Source organism: Perca flavescens, chromosome 15 (assembly GCF_004354835.1).
Source record: "Perca flavescens isolate YP-PL-M2 chromosome 15, PFLA_1.0, whole genome shotgun sequence".
Classification (NCBI taxonomy): Eukaryota; Metazoa; Chordata; class Actinopteri; order Perciformes; family Percidae; genus Perca; species Perca flavescens.
Genome location: NC_041345.1, coordinates 8,172,936 through 8,195,870, shown reverse-complemented (window position 1 = coordinate 8,195,870; position 22,935 = coordinate 8,172,936). Strand labels below are relative to the sequence as shown.

Sequence of the window (22,935 nt, the reverse complement as noted above, 5' to 3'; positions counted from 1 at the left end):
TCTGAGAACATGACCGCCACACATACTGATAAGAGCAAGATGTTTAAATAAAGAAGTTAAATAATTAAAATAACTTACACATAACTTACATCAGTCAAAAGTTTGGGGTCACTTAGAAATTTCCATTCCACTCCATTACCGACAGAATACCAGCTGAGATCAGTTGCATTGTTTTTTTTAATCAGGGCAGTAGTTTTCAGATTACATTATGTGCTTACATAATTGCAAAAGGGCTCTTGACTGTTGTAGAAAGAAGTGGCAGACCTTTAAAGTGCTCATATTATGCTCATTTTCAGGTTCATAATTGTATTTTGAGGTTGTACCAGAATAGCTTTATATGGTTTAATTTTCAAAAAAAACACTGTTTTTGTTGTACTGCACATTGCTGCGGCTCCTCTTTTCACCCTGTGTGTTGAGCTCTCTGTTTACGCTACAGAGTGAGGCATCACACTTCTATCCCATCTTTGTTGGGAGTCGCACATGTGCAGTAGCTAGGTAAGGACTACTAGCTAGAAGCTAGTGCTGCTAGTGGTTAGCCACCTTGTTCTCAATGGCAAAACACTGCTACAACACTATAGAACTACTTACATGTCCGTTTTGCAGGTACTCCACGCAAAGTTGGAAGTGCGCCCCCGTTTAGAAGAAGTCTCCTGGCTAAACCTGCCTTGTACTGACCGAAGTTGGAGAAACAGCTAGCTGATGTGGTATTAGCTAAAGTGGTTAGCACTCACCAAATGTTTCGGCCAATGACGTAGACGGCCCTGCCGATTTTGACCAGCTCACCCGGAGACTGAAGGCAGGATACATTCAGAAACCTGTATCTCACTCAAAACAACGTACACAAAATAACACCCCAAATCCCAGAAAGTGATTATTTCATAATATGGGCACTTTAATGCAATATCTACATTGCCCATTATCAGCAACCATTCATCCAATGTTCCAAAGGCACATTCTGTTTACTAATCTGATATCATTTTAAAAGGCTAACTGAGAAAACAGAGAACCCTTTTACAATTATGTAAGCACATAATGTAATCTGAAAACTGCTGCCCTGGTTAAAAAAAAAACAATGCAAATGATCTCAGCTGGTATTCTGTCTGTAATGGAGTGCAATGAAAATTTCTAAGTGTCCCCAAACTTTTGACCAGTAGTGTTTATTAAAAAAAAAGACGAGACTTGTGGAAGTGTGTGAGTTCAGACACTTTGTGTGTGTGTAATTTTGTAAGTGTGTTTCCAGTAGCATCATGTAACCAGCAGGGTGTCTACAGTACACAACCATACTGTGATACCAATGTACCTACAGTATAATCTAACAGTACCTACATCACCATCTGCTGGTTGATTTACGGACCAGTCAAGGCATCCTGTTGAATTCCTTCCTCCCTGTAAATGAGAGCTTTGCTAACATGCATTAAATGAAATAATAAATAGAAAGTTTCCCTTACAAATTACAAACTGAAATTGTGACCTTTGAAACAGTTTGTTCCAACACCATTACGCTACATGCATCAGGTAACAAAAATGATGCAGAAAGTATATCAGATTATCAGTTCTCAAGTGGATACCAGACTTGCATGTTGTGTAGCATTTATTTATTTTAATAACTCAAGTATGCATGTGTGGGAATCAGAGGCCAGATTACATACACATCTCAAGCAAAAGAAAACTGAACACAGGTTACAGATACACTGTATTTTAATGAAAGATTAGGTTAAAATAATACACTTTAATGAAAGAAGCAGACATTAAAAATCACCATAAATATGCTACATAATCCTATAACACTTAGCTCTAACACCATTGAGTAAATGTATCTGCATGGGTAGCTTCATGTTAGGACACACACACACACACACACACACACACACACACACACACACACACACACACACACACACACACACACACACACACACACACACACACACACACACACACACACACACACACACACACACACACACACACACACACACACACACACACACACACACACACACACACACACACACACACACACACACACACACACACACACACACACACACACACTTTTGCAGGCTTTAATATCATCAATTCAACATCCTGATTGCCTTTAAAATATGAACAAGTGTTACTGATTTAACCATAAAAAAAAAAAAAAAAATGTTACTGATAAAAATAACAAGCCCTGGCAACACTGCTTTAAGAATTCCAATACCCTTTCATCACTCAAAAATGATCTATGGGTTAAACAGGCCTATACACTTTACTCAGTTTGGGCCAGATATGTCTAAATGTGCACCTTAAAGTCAAAAAGGAAAATCCAAATACTTTGCATCTGATGTGTAAAACGGTCAGATTATTTGACTTTCACTGGCCCCACAGAGCGAGACTGATTAGCAATAATCACTCAAAACACACACTTTAAAATTAGGGTTGGGCATCGTTTTGATTTGAACAATTCTGCTTCCAATTCAGATTCTTCCTTTTGATTTTGGTTCTTATCAATTTTTGATTCCAATACTTTGAGTTGAAATGGCTTACATGCTTATTTAACAGATAAGAGAAACCTTTTATTTTGAGGTGGTTTACAGTTTTACGGGGCTTTTTCAATGTAAAATAAAGGCACAGTTTAGAGCGCCGCTTACTGTGCTGCATGGCTGCAACACAACATGCGCCTGGAAGTACGGGCTCTTGCGCCAAATGTTCCAAACGATGCCAATAAAACAACGATTCCACTGGAATTGTAATTTTAGAAACGATTCCAAGTTGGAACCGGTTCTCGATGCCCAATCCTATTTAAAATCCAACATGCACACGTGCCTGTGTGACTACATCTCCCAGTCTTTCACACACACACACACACACACACACACACACACACACACACACACACACACACAAACAAACACAAACCCTGCACTCATTCAGTCCTTGTCCCAGCACAACTAGCAATTGGGATAGCAATATCAGCAAATGTGTTGTTGTGGTCGCTGGAAAAACATGAAGAACAGAAAAAGATAAAAGGCATCACATGCTATTGTTGGCGAAGTGAAAGTGTGGCACAGCGATGGCTCGTACACGGGATGAGGAGGCTACACTGGAACCCCTTTAAGTCGAGGGGATGCAACTTTTGAAAAAGTCATGAAGAAAGATGGGAGGTTTCCCTCTCAGTCCCAGCCGTTGTCCTTTATCATGTGGGACAGCTCAATGATAAACTTCCCCTCCTTGTACTTCTGACTCAGCTCAAAGGCTTGCTCCTGCAGAAGGGAGGTACACAAGGGTTATTAAAAAGATTAAACTATAGCTCAAACCAGACTTACACCATGCTTATGTACTATCCAGTACTAGTTTCATAAGAAGGTTGCAGCTGTCGCCGTGGTCCTGCTGCACTCCCTACCAAGCCCTGCAGCGTCATGCTGCGTCCTGCTTCCTGCTACGTGCATCCATGCTCTGCTGTGCCGCGCTACATCCTGTAACGCCCTGCAGCGCGCTGATATGACATGAACTACTACGACTATCATTTGAAGTCACTATTCCTTGTCTTTAAAGTGACCATTATTGCCTCACATCACATCCCCAACCGGCATGGTCAGACACCGCCTACCAAGAGCCCAGGTCTGTCTGAGGTTTCTTCTTAATAGGGAGTTTTTCCTCACCACTGTCCCTCTGCTTGCTCTTGGGGGAATTATTAAAATTGTTGGGGCTTTGTAAATTATAGAGTGTGGTCTAGACCTACTCTACCTGTAAAGTCTCTCGAGATAACTCTTGTTATGAATTGATACTATAAATAAAATTGAATTGAACTGATATGCAGACTCCAAATTTCAAGGTAGTGTTTAAACTTAATAGACTGTTATTTATTTTTTTAGCTAAATGAACCCTTGTATTTTTTTCTACAAAACATTGTTGCATATTACAGTATGAGAAAAAGAGCTGTGGCAATGTGTGCTTCACATCTCTGACATTTAAAACTAAGCATTATTTCCTCATGGGAATTTCTATACTCTGCCATAACATAAAATGTGTAAAGCTGTATTTATACTTGTGGGTTAAGAGGCTATGCTGTAGCTTCCTGCTCTACTTCATGTAACTACAACGCAACTCAAAAATGTGATTACAAATGAGGGCTACAGCGCCTACAAAGATAGCATGTGGGTCGCGCAAGAACTGGGACTGGCCAGATTGGGCTGGTTGTGTTTTCTCTAACAAAATGCTGGTGCTGGTGGAGATTGTTGATAGTCAACATTAAGAAAGTATATTTAAAAAAAAATAAAAAATAATCAAAAACTCAGTGATCTTCTGCCTTTCAGTAACACACATTTAGCAAAGCCATCTCCACAGCAAACCTTCTGTTCAGCTCCTTCTCGGTTCTCAATCACCTGGATGTAACTGCAGTTTAATTAGGTATGTGCGTAGCTTACCACCACTCTCACAAAGTGGATGAAAGAATGTAAACACACTTAGGGGATATACTGTAAGTAAAGCAGAACACGGATTGGATCACCTGCTATATCTCCTGCTAATGTTACTGGGGTGCCATCAACGGGTGAAATCTGCCACTGAACTGTAAATCAAAACCTACACCAGGTATCTGTGGTGGGAACAGCGTTAACCCCTTTCATCAAACATTTAAGCGGCTCTCCTTTGAACAAGCCAGCATTTTATTCACAAATGGTCGTACTTACATATTTCCAGCCCAGCGTGGTGTGGCAGTTTTCACAGTAGATGTCGGCGACAGCGTGTAGTCCTGTGAGCAGTAGCCTCTCCTCCGCAGGACCACAGCCAACATTCACCCTGAAACCAAATGCAGTATTGTCAAACAGCAGATTCACAAAGGGGCTTCACAGGAATTAAACTACTCTCCTTACCATGCGCCAAGAGACTACTGTGTGAACCTAAACGGTAAAGGACCTGCTATATGATGTTCTTTTAAGGTTAAAAAAAGAATAAAGTTCATGAAACGGTCATGGCGAGGATTACTTTCCATGAAACCATTCAGAAGAGAGACTCCGAAACAGATCAGCATCTATTCAATTTAAACCTTGAAGTTCGAGATTAAGTGCTTGAGTTATTTAAGGCGCTCCCATTTTAGGGTTAAAGCCTGTGTATTTCTGACCCACTAAGCAAAGGACAAGCGCCACTAAAGTGAACTTCAAGGTTCACCAGAGAGCAGATCAGATTATCGGTTGACAATGTGGTTTGTGCAAACGTGTGAAACTGGGAATTTGGTTTCAAATAGAACTAGACTATTACTTTTAAACAAAGAGTCCTTGGGTCACTAATCTATTCAGAAACATTTTGGTAACAAAATACAGAGGAAAATTTTTTTAAACTGTGATGAAAAAAAAATTATTAAATAAAAAAATTATTAAATAAATAATATATATATATATATATATATATATATATATATATATATATATATATATATATATATATATATATATATATATCCACTTTCCTACATTCAATGTGTGTAGCAAAATAAAAACATTTAAAATACTCACACAGAGTTGAAGAGGTATGCCCGGCCCTGACTGCCTTGGAAAGACTAAGACACATGGAGGAAAAATTAAATAAGATTTTTTATTTTTTAAGTGCTACATGTGTCCACTTGACATAAAGATCATCAAACACAACAGGATATATTCATTGTTTTGTTTTTTAAACGTCTTCTAACTTTGGGAGATATTTGTTTTAGGTCAGTCCAGTTTTTCCAGTTTTGCTACTTTCTAAACTATGGGAGAACCATGAGGCGTTGTTATGAGCCACCTGAAATGATTATTAACAACAACAACAAGAGTGGCAGTATATGAACCTTGGAGATGAGATCGTCATGGTTGGCCAGATGGGCACGGCAGTGCACACAGCTGTAGCGACGGTGGCAGGAGTCCAGGTATGCCTGGAACGTCTTGGCTTTTGTCAGCTTCACCATGTCTGATGAGGAAAAGGAAAGGAGGAAGCAGGATGGGAGTTTAGTGTAAGTCATACTATGACTCCTAAGACCCACTGGTTAACCATATGTGTGAATTAAGGATTTTCATTTTGACTCCATCTTTTAGCTATCAGCGGCCCAGGGATCGATTCCAAGCTGCGGCCCATTGCTGCATGTCTTTTCCCTCTCTCTCCCCCCTTTCCTGTCTACAACTGTCCTATCAAAATGGCCAAAAAACAATAATAATAATAATAATAATAATAATATATATATATATATATATATATATATAAATAATTATGTGAAGTGAGTATTAACAGAAGGTAAGACAGTGGTGAAATGCAACTAAGTACAATCTACAAATCTACTCAGTAGTTTACAAAAGAATCTAAAAATTGGCTTCACATTGAGGAACCACAACATTAAAATGCTCTTACATGTTTTCGGTAGTGATAAAAACAGAATTATATAATATTCTATAATAATATTACACTTCACCCCATAACTTTAAAAGATTTAAGAAATCCAAAACTTTGACTTAGTATCTCATAATTCAGACTAACAATTTGAACTATCTTCCATGGCATTATTTTTTATCATTTCATAATTTTTTAATGGCAGAAATAAGTCTACACAGCATTGGACGGATAATTCTATAATGATTCAAAATCAGATTTATTGGCCAAGTATGGGTACATATACAAGTCATTTGACTCTGGTTTAAGTTGCTCTCAGTGTAACAATTTACAGGAAGATAGAAACAGGCACACATATAAAAACAAGGACAACAAAGCTGACCAAGTCGGTACAAATAAACAGAAATATTATGTAAGTATGTAAAAAGTGGTGTATATGAAAATAACTGAATGACAGCCCTAGTGCACATTGTGCTGTAATCATGTATCGTGTTATTGTCACTGTGAAGACTGAAATATAGCTAGTCAAATTAACATCGGAAAAAAACGTGTACGGTTACAAATAATCAAGGTTCAGAGACTCATGCTGGCTGATATGTTAGGACCATAGACTGTTAACAGTCGATGGTTAGGACCAGGCAGCTTGCTTCCTGGTTTACAACTGTTTGCACAAACAATCCTCGCCTCTTTATGCAATCAGTTAACCCACATTCAAGCCCCTGCACCGTGTGCTGCGCCATTTATGCAACACTGGTGGCAGTCTGTCACTAAAGTCAGTCAGTGGCTAAATAATAACACAGACGGCCTGATACGGATGCAGGAGAAATCGGTCACTAGCTCGGACCTAGTTTGCGTGTTAGCTAGCTCCGCACTGGTCACAACACAGAGCAGCTAACAGCAGCTCAGATGCGCATTGCAGGATATCCCTCGGTGTCTGTCGACTCACCTGATAATACCGAAGCTCCTCGCAGTCTTTACAGCGTATCAATGTGACTGACGGCTGAAAAACATCTAATTAAAGCAGGTATGTGGTCGGCACGTCGGCTCGGTCCAGCAGTCAACCACGCGCTAAAGGCTTGGACAATAAAGACAACAGAGACAGCCTCTGGTTGTTGCAGCGGAGCCCGTTTACCCGCGTGTCTTCTTTGAATCTGAACCAGCTTTCAAACTTCATCCACGGCCTTTGTTAAAACAGGAGCTGAATTCCGACAACGCTGGCACGCTGACAGGATAACAGTGCGGCGGCTCCGGCGGGAGAAAAATGTGGTTTATTATGAAAACACGGAGAGGAGGAAGTCTGAAGAGTGCAAAACAAATCCCCGTCGACCAATGAGAGGCGGCGGGTGACGTCTAGAATGTGGGTCAGCCAATCAGATTCGACTTCACATGAGCCATTTATGGCTATCAGTAATTTGTTGGTACACTCTTATAAATGCTGTTAGAGGGTTATTATCCTGCTGGCGGATTTTGGGATAAAAGTCCTTTCAGACTGGCTGCAAACGGATCAAACTTATACTATGTAAGGAACACGTATTTACGGTCATGTGACAAAATTCAAAAAAACTTTGATACCCTTGGACAGAAAGGATGGGGAGGATAGGCTGTTGTGGTTTCTTGATTTATTTGCACTGCTGTCTCAAAGCTGTTTTGCTTTCCTCTTAAACGTGTATTATGTTGTAGCCAGGGGGTCCAAATTCCTCCAACACAGCACCATCAACACTGCAAAAGATTCTCACAATCCAAAAATAATCAAAACAGTTCACATTGTATTCATTATTTTTTATTTTTATTAATTAAACCCTTGAACTATATTGTCTGTAAATGTGTCTCCCATCATAATGATCGAAATGTTGTTTGAAAAGCAGGGCGGTTAATGATTATTTTCATTATTTATTAATCTGTTGATTATTAAAATGATTTGGTCTATACAATGTAAGAAAATCTCCATCACAAGTGCATGACATCTTCACACGTCTTGTTTTTCTTTCTTTCTGACCAACAGTCTAAAACCCCAAAATATTCAGTCACAGAAAATTAAGAAAAACAACAATATTCAGATTTGAAGTTTGGCATTTTTGCTTGTGTGCAATGATAGCTACCACCCTGGCTGTGTGATCACAAGAGCCTTATTTCTCTGCTGGGTCACTTATTCAAGTCTTTGCTTATTACTTCTACTGTATTAAAAACCTCAGTCAGCACTGATCCACTTATATTCCATTAACCCACTTGTCACACTGCAAAGCACAGTCAAGCAGTTCTGAAAAGGACAGCCTTTGTTTCACCAACAGGCCGGTTGATATTATCACAGTGGTGTGGCCGGACTTTGACCGTAGCCTGGGAAAACAACACAGGTGAGGCTAACTGCACATGTAAACCCCCTGTTTATATGTGGCTGTATAATACAGTATATGTGGCTGAGTGACTGTATTTAACACAGATGCACAATACAGCCTAGATACTATATTAATAACACTCTTCTCACCTATATGGATATATTTGTCATACCAATAAGTGTACATTTTCTTTGCTTTTATTTCCAACCCCCGTGTGTGTTCTTATCATCTTAATACCACACACAAGAATATAAAAGCATACACCCAAGCAGATTTTTGCAGATACTTTATTTCTAATGTTCAGCACTTATTCAAAACAATCAAATTATGTACAAAAAAATAACATCAGACACAGTCAAAACAGTCATGTTTACTCTCTTATCATGAGCTGTCAGGTGACATGGTCCAGCTGGTTAAATATTTACTCCAGCTACACTGCTCAATCCTAGCACTATTTTTTTTTAACAAAATGACAACTGAAATAAAACAAAACGCTGCACTACCAACAAACTGTTCAGTTTAATACATTATGTATCTCTCCAGCAAACAGAATCCCCCATTGTGTTCCTTGATGCAGAAAAAGCTTTTGTTTAGATACTTTGGAAATTTCTATTTGCCACATTAGATACATTTGGTTTCGGAGAATCATCAAAGTTTCCAATTGTTGTATAAACTGGACCAAACCTACTATCTTTCCACTACAGATCAACATTCAGCAGCCCATACACACTGGTTGCATATTGCTTACGTAGTCAGTCAGTCAGTCAGTCTAAAACTGCTTACTGATATGTTACAAGCAGAATAGCTACTGATAATGCTCCCTAAAATAAATGATTTCTTACCAATTCAACCCATCGTCACCTGGATTCAATCATTAGAGGCCACCATCACCAAATATTATTGGAATAATAAGACACATCAAATTGGCAACCCTTCAAAAAAAACAAAAAAAAACAGGGAGGCTTAGAAGCTACAGTACATTTCCTCCATTACACACACTCAGTCCCAGAGGGTTTGGAGGTAGCCCAATTTGGGAAGCTGGGAGTGACCTGTATTGGACCAGCTCCCTCCTAGGTCTGGGGGCGGCCAAACACAATGGCACCCAAAAGATGAAGATAAGAAAACTAAATACAAGGAAAAGAAAAAAAGTAGTGGTGACCCAGCTGGCATCCCGTAACCCGAGTTTCAGTATGTGTTCCGTATCCGTATATATATTTATTTTCTTTTTTAAAATGTTTTTTTTTTCTGTTTTCCTCAAATTGTTATGTATTTCTTTATGTTCTTTCCCCTCTCTCCTACTCCTCCTCCACACATACCTGCACATTCCTCAGGTCACACTTACATATACAGTAAATTAATGCACAACACACTATACCGTATGCACATAAACCATAAGGCAATGTCAATAAGAAGTTTTCCCATTGACATACACATAATAATTATCTTCTCTTACATAACTGTCTGTATATTTTGTTACACTCTGTCTAATTTGTAGTGATGGTCAAATGAAGCTTCGTGAACCATTTTCTTTATTTTCTGAGCTCACTAGATGGCGCTCTCTGTTCAAAGAAAAAGGTTAAAGGAATGGCAATTCAGTGTGTTTTCAACCCTTTGTTGAAGAGAGAGCCCCATCTAGTGGCCTCAGAAAAAAGAGAAAATGGTTCACAAAGCTTCATTTGGCCATCACTACTAATTTGTCACCTTTTTGTACTCTGGCCCAGTGCACTAATAAAAGCACTGTTAGATTTGTTGCTGAGAAAAATCACTGACTGTTTCTTTAAACTCTGGGCTGTGTCTGACAGAATGTGGGTGGAGGCAGTAGAAATGACACAATTGCAGTTAATTCTATCAGCAGTGATTCAGGATTCAGATTAAAGAATTTAATAATAATTTTATTCCCACTGCATGGTGTTTTATATTTTGACCAACAACTCGTCGTCTAATCTTGTCACGGTGGAAGAAACGGTTTTCACACTTCTTCTTCACACTTTTTCATCCATAAGAAAGCTGCCAGTTATGAATTGTGAGGATGTGTTTGGGGTCAATCCTGATTTCTGTTTCTGCAGAGGTAGCTTGACAGAAGAGAAGGGTAGTCACTCATTACCCCTGTGGCCCCGACTTCAAATGCAGCCTTTATGTCTTCATCTTCATTGCACACAAACAAATGCACCTGCAATCACAGCTATGTTAGATGTAATTATCTGTTCAGGGTCCTGGAGACCAAACAGCTCAAAAAAACATACTTACAAATTTTTTTTATCACCTTTTTTTCTTTTTTAAACAAATGGGGAGTAAAGCCAATGCCAACAAAACAAGGAGTCAAGTTAAAATGAGTCAGTGTCCTGTTTCTCTGTCATCCTTCCTGCAGTTTTGAGCTACAGTATGTGACTTGACCATCAATGCAACACCAACCCCATACATCTGGAGAATAGCAGTTGTCTCATGTGACAGCCAAAATACAGCAGACATCAGCATAAAGTGAGACCTTGGTGCATCAAGGAGCACTTGTTGAGACTGCAGTGTAGACAAATAATTGATATCAATGCCATGGCAGCAGCATTGTGATTTCCTTCAGTGTTGTACTATACTTTACTTTTTAGATTCCTTGTTATCAGAGAAACAAACATCTATTTTAGGCTTCTTTATTACACATATATCATTATGTATCACAGATGATTGTCTCACAATATTCCAATATTCACACAAGCCCACATTCTCCTGGAGTGTGGAGCTCCTCCGGAGGAGGAGATCTCATCATTCTGTTTTTAATATGCACGATGAGGTGAAGAGCTTTTCTTAGTCACTACCTCACAATTACTCATAAGCATTCAAATGCCTGGAGGCCCTTAGCAGCTGGCTTGACCACGACATATGACTTCAATTGTTTTCATGCCCAAACTATTCAGTGAGCACTGGCGGTGGGGGTGACCTCATCCCAGCAGAGATTACTCACATCAGGACAGAGGTGATGCATCCAAAGACACTCACATTGGCTGTTTTTTTTAGCGTCTCAACTGAAATACTGAAGTGTAGTGTCGTTTAAACCATTAAGTGCTTTGGTTAAATTATGATGCAGTTACAAGATCACAAACTATCTACTTTTCCTTCTTGTTTTTGCATCCAGGAATTATGATTTGAGGGTTTTCCTTTCACTGATATATCTATGGTCTAAATCTCCAGCTGTTGGATGTAGGAAGTTAAATGCATTTTACAGTTTATTGTAAATGGTCTTAACTAAACTTTCTATGCATTTCCTGTAATGCCCCTAAACGAACTCTGCTTTTAGGTGTGTATGTGGTTTAGTACCTGAATTCCACGGGCTGCGAGGTGTTTAAAAAGACTCTTCCTCATAGTTACTCTGGAATGACAGCATAAATGAAAATATGAATAACTCTGTTTACAAAATCAGCAGTAAAACATAATTAAGAATTTGCTACTATATAATCGGCATTATTGTAATGCTGTAACTCAGCATAGAGGCATCACCCCATTTACTGTGGATGTAATGCTCTCAGATTTGTTTTCCTTCTCAGACATGTTTGTGACCATTTTAGAACAAAGTCAGTTGTAAAGAGCCTGCAGTGAAAACTTCACTCACTTTTCTAACAAAGAGATGACCAGCTTGTTCCTCAGGATGCCCTCCTCAGGAATGTACGTCCTTCAGCACACAGAGACAGAGAAAGAAACAATAAACACATCTGTACGGTGAAAAATGTATCCTACGCCAAACATCAGAAAAATCAGGTAAAACCAGATGAATGTATAGCATGGCCTGCAGCCAAAGTATCTAAACACTCAAAATAACATGTGGGATGCAGCTGTTAGATATGCACAAAACACAGGGCATGGACAGTAAGACAGCTGTGGTGTAGCCTGAGCAGAGAGGGAGGAAGGATTTTGCGGTTTAATAACACATAAACTAACACGCATCGACATGCAGAGACAAACACTCCTTGGCTCAAGCCCCACCTGTTGATGATGCGCGGCAGGTAGAACTGCAGTAAACTCTCTCCCAGGGGCACAAAGGGCAGCAGGCCGCTGTAGAAGAGAAGCAGAAGCAGCACACCTCGGTTCATAGTGAAACTGTACGGCATGGAGTCGTTCTACGAGGAAGTAAAGAGACAGACAGAGAGAGAGAGACAGTTTACAGTTTAATTCCAGCTATTTAGGTCAAGCAATTCCAATATTATTTATAAGAGGCAAAAATGTGATATTGGTTGTGAATTGATAGTAAAATGCTGCACAAGTAACTTTGTCTCCCCCAGGTGGTCTATGTACCGTTCTGCGGCATTCCATCATAATGGCGGAGTCCACAGAGGCCCAGACAGTGATCTCCTCCCTGTTGTAGCATCTAACCAAGTCCGACACCTACACATGGACAAGGGAGGGTTACTGATGAAATGTGAAGGCGATAGTGGTGGAATGTAACTAAGTACATTTACTCAAGTATTGCATTTAGGTACTTGTACTTTACTTGAGTCTTTTCTTTTCATGCCACTTTCTACTTCTACTCCGCTACATTTCAGAGAGAAATATTGTACTTTTTACTCCACTACATTAATCTGACAGCTTTAGTTACTAGTTACTTTACAAATTAAGATGTTTGCACACAAAGCACATACAGTACATGTTTTATTATAAATTTAACTACCAAACAATATAACGGCCTACAAGTCCAGCTGAAATGATTAGCCGATTAAACACAGAACTGTTGTGATCATTTACAGTTTCTAAAATGTGAGGACTTTTCTGCATTAGGTAGGCCTACTCCTTTAAGTACATTTTCCTGATGATACTTATTTACTTTTACTTAAGTTACATTTTTACTTTTACTTGTAACAGAATTTTTTTTTTTCAGGTTGGTATCTTTTACTTAAGTAAATGATTTGAATACTTCTTCAACCACTGGAAGGGGTTGAAGGAATAATGAGATATGAAGGTGCATCAGCCGACATTTTGAGGTAAAAAATGCTCACAGGAAGGATATGTTGGCTTCAAAAGAGACCACATTTACATGTTGGAGTTTAAAAGCAACATGAAATCTAAAGTGCAGGCACATATGCTCATGAAAATAAGCAGCAGACAAAGACAAACAGCGGCAATATACCATGGATAGTCTTGACATTTGACTTGATATTTGCTGAGCATCATAATAGCATGAACGCAGTTTCATATTTTGGAGATTTACTCATATCATGTGTTTTTTAGGTATACGTACTGTACCTTTTCCATCAGCTGCTTGTTGTTTTCTTTGATCTCAACACTGACAGGCAACTTAGGGAACTTCCTGAACACATCCTCCAGCAGAGCAAACTTCCTGTCTGGACCGTTGCTGTAGCGACCTGGAGGAGGGAGGGGTGAAAATAAGGGTTATAACACACTACTGACTAACACACTACTGACCTTAGAGTGGCTTTTTGTTAATGATTGAGAATAAGATAATGTGAGGATGAACTCACCTGCATAAAATGTCACCTCTAGTCTCTCTTTATACAGAGGCAAATCCTAAAAGAGTTTTAAAACAGCAGAGGTAAGGAGGAAGTTATAATATAAAGTTATATTATGATATTGCTTGTGATTACCATAAAAGAAATATGTTTCCATTTTGGGCTATTCTTGGTTTAAAGGTATAGTGGAGGATTTTCTTTTTCCGGGTAGATCATCAAGACTATTGGTCCTCCTAGTTGTCAATCATTCTGGTGATATGTTTACGTAAGCCCTAGCTTTCAGGTGTGTATGTGTGGTGAGCTTGAGCTACGGTTTCAGCCATTCATTAAAGCATTGAAGCCTTTGGAGAATATTTCACACGCTGGCGTGCGCTAAAAGCACAGGTTGGGCTTCCCACTGATGCCTCGGTCGTGAAGTTTCTACTCCACAGGGAAAGTTTGGCTATTTGGAGAAATCCATTTAAAATCACTGCTAGTAAAAGTTGATGTAAGCTATGATTAGCGATGCTAGCCCTGGCACAAGTCACGCACGGTAAACATCTCAATTTGTGAAAAAGTGCAAATCTTCTTTTGGAAAGTAGGCTTGTATGAGCCATGCCGACAGCAACTTGTAAACAGTGCACTTTCGTGCACACGTTTAATAGGCGTTCCCTCTCGGGAGCAGGCCGAGTGTTGCGCATGTGCATTTTTTCAAAAAGTACAGAGGGCGGTTCTTTTCTAAAATTCGGGAAAATCCTCCACTATACCTTTAATGTGGAGTTGCTGCACGCCGACAAAGCTGAATGCAAAGTCAAACTTTCACTTGAAAGTTATCCAATACTTAAAGGTGCTGTAGGTAGGATTGGGAAGATCCAGGACTTAGCCAAAAAATTTGAACATCGACAACTTCTCAGTCCTTCCCCCCTTTCCGCTAAAGCCCAAACGGTATGCTAAGCCCCTCCTCCCATAAGGGAGAATGAATGCGTGTGCATGAGCAGCAATTGACACACAGTTAGACACCCCCTCTGGCCCTGATTGGTGCATCTGAACAGGGAGCGCTGGATTTTTGAAAATCGCACTCCAGGCTGTAGATGATGCCAGAGGAGCTGGATTTTTATTGAAGTTATTATTGTTGGCTTGGGATGATGGCGGTCTGTAGCTTTTTGTGTTTTAATCTGGTACAACACATGACGGAAGTGTGTTTATAACAAAAGTTAAGAGGCAAACTGCACTGAAAACACACACTGAAGTAAAAAATGTAGTTGTATATGCAAAAGATGCAGATTTTGATGCAGTAACTCGCTAATTTAGAAATCCTGCTGTGTGAGACGTGGCTCCAAGGCATCATGGGTAAGATAAAAGTGAGTATTTGGCTTTGCATACAGCTATTTGCTCATTGTTAAACTGGAGCAGATAACTAACTTAAAACAGAGGGATTTATTTTTTTGACATGTAAATGTAATTGCTTATTATACGGCTTTCAGGACAACATGGTGGGCTAAAACAATAATACAGAAAACCACCACTTGGCCGGAGCTTCTGCCTCAGTATGACCTCTGTCCTAGCCAACAGTCCTGTAGGATCTGTCCTCCCACCTGTAGGTTGAGTGATGAGACGGTGACATCGTGGCCGGTCTGCCTCAGCAGATTCTCATCATGTGACACAACCACATGTCCGTCGCGTGTCAAGTGACAGTCCATCTCCAGCATCTGTGTGCCCTTCTCCACCGCACTGCAGACAGAAGTACACATGGAGGAAGGATGAGAATACATGCATTTGTTACCTGCACAGTGAGAGAGCTTCGGTTCATGGCACACCTCCTCTTCCAGCTCTTTAAACTTGAGAGACGACATGCACCCATCTCTTAAAATGCTGCACAAGAAACTAAAATGTCTAATCCTAATGGATCGTAAGACAATTAAGACAGCAAACAACAAAGGACAGCACAAAGTGTTGCATATTTACTACTTTTTCATGAATCACAAATCTTGTAAACATTGTATACAGTACATGAGTGCATCTTTAGGCAGTCCAGACTTTCAGCATCTTTAAAGGTCCCATGGCATGACAATTTCACTTTATGAGGTTTTTTAACATTAATATGGTCCCCCAGTGGCTAGAAATGGCGATAGGTGTAAACCGAGCCCTGGGTATGCTGCTCCGCTTTTGAGAAAATGAAAGCTCAGATGGGCCGATCTGGAATCTTCCCTATATGTCGTCATAAGGGGAAAGGTTACCTCCCATTTCTCTACTTTGCCCGCCCAGAGAATTTGGCCCACCCATGAGAGAGAGAAATCATGGCTTGCAAATGAGCAAAGCATGACAGTTGGTCAAGGCCACACCCCCACCCTCCACCTTGCCCCCCCTCTCTCCTCCTCAATAGCATTTAAAGCTACAGACACAGAAATGGCACATCCTCAGGAAAGGAAAGGAAAGCTCATTGTGGGACTGGCTCATAGCGGCCGTAATTCTGCACCAAGGCTGAATTTCGGGAATTTCTGAAAGAAATTCTGAGAGCAGCAGCTTGAGTTTGGTACTCACTTTGTGAACGCATCCATCGTGCTCTCTATCCTCTCTCCACATCCTGGTGACAAATAGAGGAGTTAGGGTAAAAAAACAAAACAATAGACAAATGAAGTCATTAAAAGATTTGCAAAATATTTAAGTAGACACACTGAGCCACTGAAATTGCCTGGCTCTTTATTGCAGCACATGATGATGTTGACAACCAGATGTTTGTATTCTCTTATCAACACGCTCCTTGTAGTGTTTGTTGACTTTTACATCTTCATTTGAGTTATTTGTTGCACGTTAAAAACAATATTTCTCCAGGGATGCACAATGAGTGAATTAAAGGAGCCTTTAAAATACGTATTTAAAGCTACAAACAGCGAGGAACGGGCCCTCGCACGTCCCCTGACGTTGGGGGTAACATAGTCTATATCTTTGACATGCTGCAGGAAAATTCCGCCGGATGCATGTATTTTCGGCAATGTCCGGTTCCTTCCCATTTCTTTGTGTTGACATTTTTTAACTCAAGTGGATTTATGAGGACTATGGTTGAGTCAGGGTAAATTAACACAGCTAGCTAGACTATCTGTCCAATCTGAGTTTTCTCTCGCACAACTATTTCACAGTGGCTCCGTGTGGAGCTTAGCACCGCCCAATGACGATTGTGATTGGTTTAAAGAAATGCCAATAAACCAGAGCACTTTTTCTCCCATCCCCAAATGCTATGTGGACAAGTCAGACCCTCCTCCGCTCCACAGCCTGTGGATGGTCTGGCAAAGCGAGACTAGGGGTAACGTAACTGGCGGGATGCTGGTTGATGCTGCTGTGCATTTCCATCTGACATCTCACGCACGAGTTAGACATTTCGTGGGTGGAGTGCATGGCACTGGAAATGACGTATTGCACATTTTGTACCAATTCCTCTGTCCACTGTGTGGCGCTAGAGAACACACTAATTATATGTCATGTTAATGTATATCATGTGTAAACCATATCAATTTCATGTATTGGTATCAAGTATGAACAAATTAAAGCCTTCCTCTCATTAGGGGGCGCTATGGAGCCAAGTAAATACGCATGAACCAAATCGCTGTATCGCAATGCTCACAGGTTTTGATGTGTGCGCTAATGTTCGTGAGTTTTCCATTTTATTTATTTTTATTTTATTATTATAGGGCCTCAAAAATGCAAAAGCGAAAACACTTTAATTTTTTTTTTTTTAGGATGTTCGTAAAAATAAGAGCAATGCTTCCACCAAATTTTGTGAACATCAAAGGAACTTTATCCTAACCCTGTAATGAGTTTAGGAGGGTAATGGAGCCCGCTGGCCATGCCCGAACCAATCACTACAGAACAAATGCAATTTTCGCCAGGTCTGTGTGTGTGCCAATTGTTGTGAGTTTTTGAGCATCAAAAGCCTGTCAAAAATACAATAATAATCTTTACAAAAACTATAGGTTTCTCACACTTTAATGCTCAGACCCTAAATTGCCAACATCCCTCCAACTATCTCCTTGGCTCCTTTCCAGTAAAGTATAGACTGCACCTGACTGGCAGTCACCCCCTTACCTCCTCTGTGTGAGATGTGTGTGCAGTAAAAAGCAGTGCGTTTCCTCCTGTGGAGAATGTGGGGGTTCTTCAGCAGGTACACCGAGGTGAGAGTGTATCCACCCAGAGCTGGGAGGATGAAGTACAGAAAACTGCTCATCCTTATCTGCAAATATGTCCAGAGATCCTTACTGAGTCTCTGCACAATCTCCCAACCCTAAACCTAACCCAGCAAAAACAGTGATCAAACAAAACTGAGCCAACGACTGTGTCCTTCAGCTAAAGATAATTAATCCACAACAATCCCCCTTTGTGTGTTACAAATCCATAAGCGTGATTCTATACTACCCGCTGTCTTTCTTGCAAGATAAGATAAAAACCGGACAAACTGGTTAGACAGAAGTCTCTTTCCTGCTCACACTTGTTCACAATCCTTCAGAGCTGTAAAAAAAATAGTTAATAAGCACAAGCTCATAACCCAGAGTTTACCTCTCCACTCCCACTCTCTCTCTCTCTCTGTCAATCTGGCCTCTCCCCTGCCTGTTGCAACACTATTACCCTTTAAACTGCCTTTGTTCAGCTAGATTGGTGGCGTTGTGTGTGTGTCATACCTGTAACACTTTTCTAGGATTTCTTCTATTTGGCTTCGTTGTTTGAGGTTGTCCATCAGTACTGTGATTATGACACTAAAGCAACATCATATGATAAATAAGTAGTCCTTTCCAGATTTAATGGGTTGATTTGAACACAGAGCACAGACATAGTTTGCAGCTGATAATTGGGAAAGACAAAAGGCATCACTGGGAGTGTTGCAGGTTTCTTAGTCTGTGTATATTTGACAAAAGGGATGGTGTGTGTGGAGAGGCTATGTAAACTTAGCTCTGACCCACAAGTCCAAAAATATGAAAACGTCGTCATGTCTAGGTACATGCATGCTGCTCGTTATACATAAACTACAAAGTCAGCAGAATGACTCTCTTTATTGTTCAGGTTCAATAGCAGAGCTGGAATGTGACAAACAATGACACGAGAGGCCGAGCCCTCTCTGAAATGTTACGAGCCTGGGTTTCACCAGAATAGAGAAATCTATTCACGACTTTCCAGCATTTTCTCACTTTTGCAGGCATCTCCTTTTGACTTACAAATTAGGAGTCCTGCTCATTTTGAAAGACCTTTGCCTACTATTTCCATTTATTTTTAACTGATAAGCAGACATTGCTGTTGCCATTCCAGTGACGGCGAAAGAATCCGAGAATGGCAGGGTGAGATAGGAAAGCCATGCTCAGACACGTTATGTAGGAAGGCGAGAAAGCAAGTTGACCGTTCTGGTGAGATGCCACACAGTTCGGTTCATTCCCACGACTCTCAGGCTTGACGTTTACTTCAGGAGAAGGTTTCACAAAGACCTTTCAGACTATAGTGTTAGACCGGTCTTAGTTTGGCTTTGTAATTAATCCGATACAAGTTTTTCATAAGAAATAAAGACTAAAAAGTTAGCCAGCCTACCGAATCAGAGTCTTGCCACATTAAGGTTACAATACTTGTATTACATTTTAAATACTTGTTCTTGTATTCTATCCTATTATTATTTCATGTATATTCTGTATGTGTGCTGTGTGTCTGATATCTTGCTGCTGTAACACTGTAATTTCCCATTTTTGGGATCAATAAAAAAAATCTATCCCGTTTTGCTTTTTGGCAGCACCTATGGCGATAAGCTGTAATTGCAGGTGTATTTATGGATCTTACTTCCCAGAGATCCAGTTTTTCTGAAGTCTGTTAATCTGATCTAACTCATACTCTAAGTATTTGTTTCTAAAACCGGCCCCTGAAGTTCAATGACAGGATGTAAAAAAGGTGCTGAAAATACCATAGAAGGACAAAAACAAGAGACCACCAGGCAGAAAAAAAGCATCCACAAACAGTTGTAACAGTATCAGGAAATTTTATTTATGTATATAATTCTGTTTCTTTGTTAATCGTTTAATTCATAATACCCATAGAATATACAGACTATAACCCTCAATAACTCATATCTCTTTGACAATCTACTTATATCTTCTTTTAAAATAATTCCTTATAAGATCCTGGAGGGGAAATCAATAAGAGAGAGAAAAAAAAAAAAAGGTTTCAGAAAGATTGAACACTGCCAATAATAAACACACCCATAAGAGGAAAAAAAATACAAATAAAAACATCCTAATTATAAAAAAAAATGATACAACTTAACTCCCTTTTATGTAAAAAAAAAAAAAAAAAAAAAAAAAACAACGAAAAGAAAATACAACAACTCACCAATATAACAATAGCGATAATAAGAACAGCCATTTAAAAACAACAATTTCTGGAAACAGGCCTCATGACAGACAGGCCTTTAGACTCGTCGATACTGTTTCAATGTATATGGTGTGTTTAAGTTTTCACTAACACGCACACTCCTCAGAAAGAGAGAGGTAGTGTGTGTGTGTCAGGAGGATTGCAAAATGGTCCTCTTGGTTCGTTCCCATGGTTACCCGGTGAGATGATTGGTGGCATGTCGGTTAGAAAGACCAACAAAAAAATAAAAAAAAAAGCAAGGTAGGGCCTGGTTGACTGGCGATCAAATATACTTGAAATACATACAAAATATCTGTACGACTGTTTATGGGTTGGTCAAAAAGAAGAAAAAAAGAAAATAAAAATCTCAGATGTAAAAGCACAGGTAACTGCAGGGAGAACACACACACACACACACACAAAAATGAGTCTTGGCTTTATGTTACTGGTGAGCAGATACACTCGTACACAGATATAAATTACTGCTGACGATCCATGAGCTTCAACACACACAGCAGGCAAAACTTAAAGCTGAAGAAGGACACAAGAGAAAAACAACGTCGGGGGCAAGGAGCGTGGCTGGAAAGACAAAGTGCAGGCGTGCTGATTGAGTTAGGCGAGTTTCCTGCATGTATGACCATCTGTGATCTGTGATCCAGGCGAGACAGGGGCAATGATTTTCTGCAGGAGGAAAAGTGGCGGCAAAGTCAGTGATATGGGTTAGAAGGTCTTCACCAATCCCACTGTGGAGAAGCAGACAGAAGATAGGGGGGGAGGAGGAGGGGGGGGGGAGGCAGCCCTTTGAGTAAAGCGTGGTGCGAGTCAGGAGGTTGAACAAAAAGGATGGATATCACCACATGCACCGAAAAAGCCTCACACCGATCCCAAAGCGCTGGCTATGGCTTCTGAGAAAACCGCCTATGGCGCAGCTCGAAAAAAACAAAACAAAAAAAATCAATGATTTTTGCTGCGAGAGGGCGAGGCCGCTGAGTGCTCCGGATCTGGAGTCTTTTATCATCACAGGCCTGCCGAGAGAGAGAGAGAGAGAGAGAGAGAGAGAGAGAGAGAGAGAGAGAGAGAGAGAGAGAGAGAGAGAATCCAGTGCATGTTGATCCATTTGTTTGGGGGCTTCTCTACTGGTCCCAGTGCAACAGGCAGAAATTAGTGCAGACTGAGCTGGACCTGCAGGTGGTGCTCCGCCAGACAGCAATTAGTACAGTCACATCCAGAACAAAGAGAGCAGGGAGCAGACACTGACAGGAACAACGAAGACACACACACACACATTATACACATGCACACACTCAAAGAAACATGAGACGCCATCTGAGAAACGACGTAGCATTAGATCGTCCACGTTGAAGAATAAACATCCAGTATGTTCACGGGTAGCCGGGAAAACACACAGGCACAGGGGAGCGGGAACAGGAGCGCAAAAAGAAAACGAGTAGAGAGGATATATACACACACACACACACACACACACACACACACACACACACACACACACAAACCACTAAGTGATGATGGTTGCTTGGCTGTGCACTGAGCAGGAATAACTGTACAGCACTCTGACATTCCTGGGTTTGACTATTATGTCGTTGATTATGCCACATTCACGTCATATCAGAGTTATCATGATTACGAGTTTCCAACTTTTAAATAGCTCTTCTGTCAACTTGCATCTCGTAGTTACAACTTTTCTGAAAGCTCTGATTTATAACCTGTCTGGATGACACTTGCAAGTTGTACATGGGAAATTTTTTTCATCTCTACCATATGTCGTGAACATAGCATTCATCAGCGACATGTACAGTTTTCTCAGTAATCGTAAAAGAGGTGCCATTCGTGTAAAAGATCACAACTGGCGAACACTAAGCTGCAGCAACAGACTCCGGAAATTCAGGCCATTTACATTCAACACTCACATCAATGAGCCAGAAAGATCATAATCTGAAATTGCTCGTTGGAAAGTGCTCTTCTCTAGACCGCGTTCAAGTATGGCCACTTTGAATACGTGAATCTGTTTAGATTTGGGCCTTCGCTTCCGTAGTTAGGTCCAAGCCTGCATACACGCTTGACTCTGTACAGTCGCCGTGGGACAAACGGTAGCAAATAGGAACGCAGTACAAAAATAGCATGGTGGGATGGAAAGGCTGTCAACCAGACCCATTTTCCAGAATGCAGTATGTGTTCCCAGACAGGGCTCTGGAAATAGAGGATTCACTAAAATGCAGGATCAAGAGGAGCTGAGGAACACGGGGCTTCAGTGATGTTATGAGACAAATAGTTCACCGTTCAACTGCTATGCATTTGTAGCATAAATGTAATTTAATATAGGAATGTAATACTGACACTGGATCAGCTATTTGATTTTGTATTACATTGTAAAGGGACACTACAGGGCCAAATGTGGACGATGCAGTAACGTTATACAGATATCCTTCCACCGTAAAACTTAC

The 22,935-nt window shown here is 40.3% G+C and overlaps 2 protein-coding genes across 2 annotated transcripts; both read right to left on the bottom strand.

Moving 5' to 3' along the window:
• Positions 1 to 2,844: 2,844 nt before the first annotated feature.
• ypel3 (yippee-like 3) lies at positions 2,845 to 7,699 on the bottom strand. The gene is made up of 5 exons (XM_028599749.1): positions 7,286 to 7,699; positions 5,807 to 5,925; positions 5,496 to 5,539; positions 4,674 to 4,782; positions 2,845 to 3,245 (listed from the first exon to the last, which is right to left on the bottom strand). The coding sequence occupies exons 2-5, from the start codon at positions 5,921 to 5,923 to the stop codon at positions 3,156 to 3,158; spliced, it is 360 nt and encodes a 119-aa protein (XP_028455550.1). The 5' UTR covers positions 5,924 to 5,925; positions 7,286 to 7,699; the 3' UTR covers positions 2,845 to 3,155.
• Positions 7,700 to 10,633: 2,934 nt separating this feature from the next.
• gdpd3a (glycerophosphodiester phosphodiesterase domain containing 3a) lies at positions 10,634 to 18,317 on the bottom strand. Its single transcript, XM_028600613.1, has 10 exons — positions 18,179 to 18,317; positions 16,640 to 16,682; positions 15,694 to 15,829; positions 14,132 to 14,177; positions 13,896 to 14,014; positions 12,951 to 13,040; positions 12,642 to 12,775; positions 12,271 to 12,330; positions 11,979 to 12,030; positions 10,634 to 10,842 (listed from the first exon to the last, which is right to left on the bottom strand). Exons 1-10 carry the CDS (start codon positions 18,315 to 18,317, stop codon positions 10,714 to 10,716), a joined length of 948 nt encoding a protein of 315 aa, XP_028456414.1. The 3' UTR covers positions 10,634 to 10,713.
• Positions 18,318 to 22,935: the final 4,618 nt, after the last annotated feature.

Bases quoted from the DNA above. Each gene is read 5' to 3' on its own strand.
- ypel3 (XM_028599749.1), bottom strand. From the start codon at position 5,923: ATGGTGAAGCTGACAAAAGCCAAGACGTTCCAGGCATACCTGGACTCC. The intron at 4,783-5,495 runs GTGAGTATTTTA...ATTTGGTTTCAG, and splicing joins GCATACCTCTTCAACTCTGT to GGTGAATGTTGGCTGTGGTC. The intron at 3,246-4,673 runs GTAAGTACGACC...TCCCTTCTGCAG, and splicing joins CCACGCTGGGCTGGAAATAT to GAGCAAGCCTTTGAGCTGAG.
- gdpd3a (XM_028600613.1), bottom strand. From the start codon at position 18,317: ATGAGCAGTTTTCTGTACTTCATCCTCCCAGCTCTGGGTGGATACACT. The intron at 12,776-12,950 runs GTACATAGACCA...ACTTCCTCGTAG, and splicing joins TGATGGAATGCCGCAGAACG to AACGACTCCATGCCGTACAG. The intron at 12,331-12,641 runs GTGGGGCTTGAG...TGTGTGCTGAAG, and splicing joins CTGCCGCGCATCATCAACAG to GACGTACATTCCTGAGGAGG.